This window comes from Rhinatrema bivittatum, chromosome 1, assembly GCF_901001135.1.
Source record: "Rhinatrema bivittatum chromosome 1, aRhiBiv1.1, whole genome shotgun sequence".
Lineage (NCBI taxonomy): Eukaryota > Metazoa > Chordata > Amphibia > Gymnophiona > Rhinatrematidae > Rhinatrema > Rhinatrema bivittatum.
In genome coordinates this window covers 210,647,953-210,656,266 of record NC_042615.1, presented here as the reverse complement: position 1 = coordinate 210,656,266, position 8,314 = coordinate 210,647,953, and the positions used below count along the sequence as shown (strand labels likewise).

The 8,314-nt window shown below is 41.9% G+C and overlaps 1 protein-coding gene across 5 annotated transcripts in view; it reads right to left on the bottom strand.

Moving 5' to 3' along the window:
• Window positions 1–1,721: 1,721 nt before the first annotated feature.
• The window catches only part of WFS1 (wolframin ER transmembrane glycoprotein), an 83,462-nt gene continuing 76,869 nt past the window's right edge, over window positions 1,722–8,314 (bottom strand). For all 5 annotated transcript variants that reach the window (XM_029591404.1, XM_029591414.1, XM_029591422.1 and 2 more), the window contains one exon: window positions 1,722–5,169. In XM_029591404.1, coding sequence (XP_029447264.1) covers window positions 3,364–5,169 — 1,806 coding nt within the window. In that variant the 3' untranslated portion in view covers window positions 1,722–3,363. The remainder of the gene's footprint in view (window positions 5,170–8,314) is intronic.

Genomic DNA, 8,314 nt, shown 5'->3' with positions numbered 1-8,314 from the left:
GATGGAACTTTTGTTGAATCCTGGGAATCTGTCGAATCATTCATCCAGGGATCATAGGGTTGATCTCCTGCATCCCTTGGCGGTCCAATTGGATGTTCTCCAGCCCGAGGGTGAGGTCTGAGTGGAATCTGTGCCGGCATCGATGGACATGGTCTTGGCATCGAAAAATCGAGTTCTGGCACTGGCACCGGATGCACGGGCACTGATGGCATCGGGGACTTAACCAGTGGCCTTGATGGAGGAAGTCCTGATGGTCCTGGAACATCAACATATCCTCTTTTCCCGATGAAAGCGGGATGGGCATCGATGACATCATCGGTAATGGTGATTTTCTCAGTGCCCCTGGCAGGGCACCAATGAGCAGATCCAGCTTGTCTAGGCGAGGCAGCAGCGGTCGGCTCCGGCACAGGCATCGGTGGTCACGGGAGGCCTTGGATCACCTGGACCACAGCCTCTTGCACCATCCAGTGCAATTCCTCTCGGAGCGCTGGGGTGATGAGCCCCAGGTCCGGAGTGGGAGGCATCACGGGCAGTACCAGAGGGTCCACCGGTCCCGGTGGAGTCTCAGTAGCCCTGTCTATCGAAGGCGTGGACCGCCTCGGTGCATCCGGCTTTGAGGGCACAGGATGCTCCTCGGCCCGGGGCTTCTTCATCGGTGGTTCAGACAATGGCTCCACCGACACAGCGGAAGCGGAAGGCACCGGCCTTCGATGTTTGTGTCAGTGCTTCTCTCGGCGCTCCGCTTTTCCCGACTCTGGCATCGATGACGTAGATGTTGATGACTGGGACAGCGTTCAGGAGTCTTCGATCTCGGATCGACGATGCTTCGGCGAGGATAGAGTTGATGGCGCCTGTGGAGACGGGCAATGGAATAATAGTGCCATCTTTTCTAACTGTGCCTTATGGCCCTTCGAGGTCATTTGGGCACAATCGGTACATGTCTCCACGTCGTGCAACGGCCCGAGACATAAAACAGCCCAGATGAGGGTCCGTGATTGACATAGTTCTCGGACAGTCAGGGCATCAACGAAAACCCATCGCGGCCGTCGAAAAATTTAGGCTGGTTGCAGTCAGCGCCGACAAGGCCCACAGAGGGAACTGACCGAAAAATGGTGGTAAACTTACCGGACGACTCGGTATTCGACGGCGATGAAGGGAGATCCCTAGGGGGTATAAACTTTTGCAAGTTTTGAAAATAATTTCCTGAGGAAAAAATTCCAGTCAGGAACAGTGAAGAGCTCCAAAACTCCACGTGGCTATAGCTGCGCGGAAAAAAAGAGACTGAAGGGAGACCCCTGCTGGATGCAGGGTTAGTGCCATGCTGGGCATGCCCAGTAGGTGCCAGTCAAAGTTCTAGAAACTTTGACAAAAGTATTCCGTGATTGGCTCCATCAGATGATGTCACCCATATGCGAGGACTACCATCCTGTTTGTCCTATGAGAAAGGCAATATGAATACTGCCTGATTTAATTTGCACAAGATGGGTAGGCTCTCTATAAGGTGGTGTGTGGCTCTGGAACTCTCTCCTCTAAGCTAGGATGAGACTATTTTTAAATGTTTTTTTAAACTTTTAAAATCTCTTATATTCTGAGCTTTCCCAATGGGGATTATAATTATACATAATCGTATTACAAACCAAAACATGGCATCTATTAAAGCCACAAGGCATTGATGAACTGCAATTCTGCAATTAAAAAATATATCATAATCAGACACAAAGTGGATTAGTGAAGTAGGTTTTTATTTTATATATATACACACACACACAAGTGACACTATAAGTCCTGGCTGAATGCCACAGGATACAGTTTTCAAACATGTTGAGTAATTGCAATACAATGGTAAATTAGACTGTGCCAAAAGGGATATAATAAGTATATTAGTTTCTTGATTTCATACCCATAATTTTTGAGAAGGGAGAAGGATAAGTGGGTGAGGGATAAAGGAAGGCAAAGGAGAAGCTAATTAAAGTCAGGTAAAAGGCCAAAACTCTGAGACAGAAAAGTATAGTAAAGTACAAGGAAGAGCATATGCTACACCAGAATGCAGCATTTAGAAGAGGTGAAGGATTCATTGGTTTGCTTTAAAGTAAATTACAGGGAAAAATACAAATGGAATCCAGGTTCATACTTATGCTGTAATACCAAGAGGCACAAATTCCAATTTCCTTACATGTTAGAACATGACCCTCAGCGTTGCTTGCTGGTTTATAGGAGCCACCACTGAAGTAGCTGCTGCCTACATTCTCTGGTGGACCTGAGAGCACTACCTCTGTGGTACATCCAGGCCTGGCTGGTCCTGTTAGACAAAAGACCTGAACTTGGATCTCTTGCACCAAAGCTCACTGCAGCTTAAGCCACAGGGTGGGCCTACTCCCACCACTTTATTTCAGATAATGCTGGCAGTGTTATTTGACCAAAAAAGATATTCACAATAATAAAATATGATGAAAATAATTCAAGAAAATAACCTATCATTTGCATGTCAGTTTTCACAAACATACAAACTATAACAGTTATGTGTGAACAAGGCATGTTAATATTTTAGTACATAAAATATGACCTTCATATACATCTTGCATACCCCTATAGTGGCACAAATCTGATGATTTAGCCATCTCTGGATCAAACAGATGACAAAATCAGTTTTTATTTTCAACACTAGCAAGTAGATTTCTGCTACACCATGTACATGGATGAATCTCAGCAGTGTAAGTAAAACAGATTCATACACAACCGTCCTAACTATTTCAGATGCAAATTCAGAATACAATCAACACCCATTGTTCTGACTATGATGCTGAAACTCCAATCTCACATATTGTCTTCAAAAGTTTCCAAATGAATGCTTTTGGGAAACCAAACTCACATTACTGACCCAAATGATTATCTCACTTTTGCACATATTATATCCATCCTCAATATATAAAATCATGAACATTTATTACTGAGGTTGCCAACACACTATTGTCCATTTTAAGGCATCCATATTTAAAGAGAAAAAGTATTTTCTGCACTGTAGGGAAATTAATCAACTCAAACCATAGATGCAGAGGCAAAATGTCCATTTTGGAAGAATTCTTACTTGCAGTCTTGGCAGGCTGTTTTCATTGTGTGTCGGCTGTGATTTTAGATAGAGCAGTGCATATGGCCCAAAGTATTTCCAGCTACAGACTTACCAACCATGAGAAACTCCCTTGAACTATCTTCCCAGTCTCAGTGAGGCACTTAACAGTTCATCCACTAGCAAAGCAGCAAAGTTCTTAAACAGCATAGAGACCAAATACAGTGTTAAAGCTAGGCTTTTGGAAAGCCAAACCTTTGGTACCATTATATAATACTTTAGGATCATCACTGTTTAGCTTACACAGCTGAAAGGAATGGGAAGAAGAAAAAATCAAATACAAATCTAACTGCTTTATGAACTGTACGTCTCCAGTCGTGCTCTATTTTCACATGCCTGGATGCAGGGGTGAGTTTGGCCATACAGTTTAAGCAACTTATGGCTTTCAGTTCAAAGACGGGCCATTTGCTGCCAAGGCGACCTTCCAGAATAGTGCTAAATTCAATCACACTTCCCTGTCTCAAGTTCAATAGCACTTTTTTAAATTCATTGCTCGCTCTGAGTACAATGTCTTTAGTTATATCATCTTCCAATGTCTTATTTTCATTTGCACCATTGAGAGGCATGCCCACGGATATTTCAAATTTATACCGATCAAATTTTTTCATGTGGCATGAGTGCTTTGTGAGAAACTTGAGACGACAGAGCTCTTCTTCTTCCATGGTAACATTTTGTGGCTCACATGCTGGGTATACTTCGCCATATAAACATCTCATCCAGTTTCCAAGAAAAAGTGGAAGGAGATTTATGGCCGATTCTGCACTGTTCTCAATTTCTGTAACACGGACATACTTGAACCTTCCTGTCCATGTCACTCTGTGTCCTTCTAGATGACTGCATAAAATCTGGGTTCGAGCCATGTTAGTTTCCTTCCATGCCCGGGGACCACACAAGAAACCATACTGCTGCCATGTTAAGGTAGAGTTGTAAACCTTCATGCCTTCAGATCGGTAAACATAAATCCAACAGAACATCACTATGGCTGTGATCCACACCAGAATGAGTTTAACAATCGAGCTTCTGGATAAGGATTTCATCATCTCCATCACTGAGAAGTTTGCTTTTGTCCACCACCGGAGAAGCAAAGGGATAGTACACACTATAAGAGTTACCACAATCTTAGTAAGCTCCAAAGATACGAACCACTTTAGAAACTGAACAAGGCACATCACTGAAATGCCTACTATTAAAACTGGGAGTGCAAATATAAATAAAAAATATCCAATAGATGCACGAATGAGGCCTATGCAAGTTGACTCCCACAGAATTGCTAAAGATAATTCACACCACATGAAACATACCAGGTATGGAACCAAGTAATAATATACCCCTTTAAAATTCCGTAACTGTGCCATTCTAAAGAAGAGATAAAACAAGTAGATGAACAGAAGGCATGGAATACTCATATTTAATACAATGAAATGGCCTACAGGAATGGTAAAATACGTTTTACCCAAGAACCTCAGGTAGGTCCAATTTTCAGGAAGAGCCTGCATCAAGGAGAGGCATCCTGCAGCCACTTCAGTCAACAGAGCTCTTCGCGTGTAAGGTTCTGCACATGCGCTCAAGCTCAGATAACTAGTGACCGTGAAGAACATGGAGATGGTGGCCAACTCAGAGCATGGGATCCAATCTTTGCTGGAGATGGGAAAGGAAAAGATGACGAAGAACACGGAAATTAAAAAATACAGGTACTGTTCTAAATGGTTCCAACCAAAGTTCACCTCTGCCTGCTCAACATCCAGGTTTGGCTCAAAACGAAGCAGTAGGTCAGTAAGGGCACGGAAATTTTCCCAGGCCTTACTGTCCTGGAAAACTTTCAGCGTACAAATCACCATGGAAATAAAGGACATGTAAAAGATCACTAATGGGATAAAGAAAGCAAAAAAGTCGATTGTCAAATTACTGATAATGAAAAAAAAGATGAGAGCATTGATGTGATGAGTTGGGGCAAGAGTAGACAACCAGTGCATGCCAGCCTTGGATGCAATATCGATCAAATACTCTTTGATTTCCGTAATAGCATGAAGTGGATACTTTAAAATCTGTAAAGAAAGAAAGTACAGTGTTTTAATAATTTCATGCTGTCGAAATACTAATACAGTTTACAAATGTATCTTCCAGTTCTCCTATAGTGCATTGAACCTTTGGATGTAATGCCTTTATGCTACAAAGTGTGTATACACCAAGGGTGAATCTTTTAAAAGCTGAATTGAGGTTTAAGTGTGCAAAATCTAGATTTGAAGGCTAAGTCTCAGTTAAACCCCTGCTCAGTTTTCAAGTTGCTTCTTATGTACTTAAGCTAAATGCACAAGTTTAGACATCTGTATAAGTGGCAAGGTTTTCCTTTACATTTCCATGTCATTTTCAAAAAGTCAGACATCTAAATGTCAAATAATTTATGCATCTAAATCTTCACCAAGTATTCACTGTAATATTTATATGTGTTTGCATAAATGTCCTTGATTTCCTGAAATGTTAGATAAATTCCCAAACGGCCTCTGCTGTGAAACCTTTTCGTCCTTTTCACTTTTAAATCTATTTCAATCACCATAAGTTCAGATTCACTGGAATCCGTGGCCACATGTACTTGAGAAAAACTGGCTGTATCTGGTTTCCATGTTGTTGTAGCCCAGGGTTTCCCAATCCTGTCCTCCTGACACCACAGCCAGTCAGGCTTCCAGGATATTACAATGCATGTGCAGGAGAAAGCGGCAGACACTGCAGACCCAGTACATGCTAATTTATCTCATGCAATTTATTTTGGATATCCTGAAACCCAACTGGCTGTTGAGTCATGAGGATAGGATTGGGAAGCCCTAGTGTAGCTGCGGACTAACTTGGATATTTTTCTTGACCTGTTTCATTAGTTAATGGCATAAGAAATGAACTGATTTTAAATATGTTAGCCATTTCCAAAGTGTATTACAAGTTTTTTTTTGGGTGCATGAAACAATTTATACTTATGTAATTAACCTGTGATGTTGGTAAGTTAAGTGTGGGGTCCAAATTCCCAGTACATTTTTTCTTTGCTGTTCCTGCATAATCCATACTTAGAAAAAATAATTTCAATTGTGTTGGGATGTATGTTTGCCAAACTTTATATTAATAAGGAATGGTGATGGCTGGATCTTTGGAAAAAAAAACCAAAAAACCAAAATACTTGCAATACTGCCTTCAAGTTTGGTTTAATCTATTTCTACTGAATTTTCTAACTGTTATTGTGAAGCTATTTTAAAAAACGAATATTTAGATGGCCAAATGTTTAGAAACGTATCAACACAGATGTATAAATTATGTTAATCAAAAGGTATGAAGCATAAGTTCATTCAACTGAATGCATAATGAATGCATGCAAACCCTTTGAAAACGGACTTCTTTTGTCTGTGTCAACACCAAGCCTGGATGTCTAGGGGCCAACCTTTAGGCTACTTACAGAAGGATCATTACTGGGTTATTTTTTACCCACCTCAATTTTCAAAGGGAATTAGTACACGCGGGCAATTATAAAATGACGCTCTTAGGGGTCAATTTTAAAACCTGCGCGCACGCATTCATGTGTGGACAGTTCCTGGCGCATGCACATGGAGGCGGGGATTTTATAACGTTGTAAAATATGATTCCGGCACGCGCACGCGCACCCGATTTTTATATTGGCACGCTCGTGTGCGAGCGGGTGGCGTCTCGTGCGCACAAGGGGGGGTGGATTTAAAAAAAATATGCATGGCGACTCAATCAGGCCTACACCAGGTCCCTCTCAGTCCACTCCTAAATTGGAGCGGACTGGGAGGGAAATTTCCTATCCCCCTTCCTACTTTGCCTCCCTTTTCCCCTCGCCTCCCCAACCACTAAAACTCCTTGTCCTACCTTTTCTTTTTTTTTTTTTTTTAATGTTGGAAATGGCCTAATGGCCGCTGTCCCGGTCAGCCTCTGCCCAGCCCTTTTCAAGGAGCCCGGCATTTCTGCACGTACAGGGGGATATGTACATGGCCCGGCCATTTTTAAAATGCGCTCGGCGTGTATCCCCCGGTTTTTGCGCACGCCGGGCATTTCTACCAGCACATCAGGTGGGAAATTTTTATAAAAGCCCATGTGGTTATAGCCTTGCTTTACCTGCGGAAATGGCAATGAAGTTAGCTGAACAACTTCAGCTAACTTCATTGTGGAGGCTTTTGCACAGTTTTGGAGCGATGAAGATAAGTTTATACATTTCAGAGGCTGGAAGAACTTTACATGACTTCCAGAAACATACAATTTTTTGACATTCCAAAAAATTGTGTGTAACATTTGAAAGTATTCTCTGAAGTGGAAGGGAAAGAAAACCACTAAGTATGGGCCTCTCCATCTTCCAGAACTATAATTCTCTCTATCACTACAGCAGAAAAGAAAAGCAGCTGACAAGTGAGACCTCTCACTTTGCGGCCTAAGGAGACAATGAAGTTACTTATCTGTAACATTAGTTCTCCAATGTGCAGCAAGATGTCAGCAGGGACCTTTGGTCTAAAGCTTCTAGAAATTTTGAGAATACTTTACTTGGCATGTGCAGCCTTGCCACTCTCTCTACAAGGCCCCTCAATCTCATCTATTCCGCACAGCTGGTGGGTCATGGTTCATCTCTCTCTCTTCCACAGTTGAGATCAAAATTCCATGCCAGGCTCAATCTAACGAGGTCACCCACGTGTGAGGACCTCCCTTCCTGCTTATCCTCCAAGAAGGTCTGAGTTAACCGATCCTACTTTTCCTCACTGGTATAGAATTGCAGGAGCTGTACTGGTTCCTGGAGAAAACTGGAAATCTAGGAAGCTTTTAATAGAAGAACATAAGAATCATCCAAAAAGGATGATGTACGTGAGCTTTTGAGACAACCCAGAACCCCTTTGTCACATCTGATCTCAGAGGATCATGGATCACATTATTTTTGGAGAATTCTTGTGTTTCTCTAGTCAAATTTGCACTTTTGTTGAGCTTCCATATTGCAATAAAATGGCTTTAAGGAATGGATTTTTTGGTTTATGGTGATACATTAGCAGCTATTTTAAAATCAAGACTATATTTAAATATTTAACAGCAGTAATTAAATGTCACTATTCTCATGAGGGAGTCTAATGGCACAGCTGATAATGCGGCAAACATGGGGATATTCATAAGGTAGGGTTAAATTATTCATAATGAACAGCAAGTTTTAGCAGG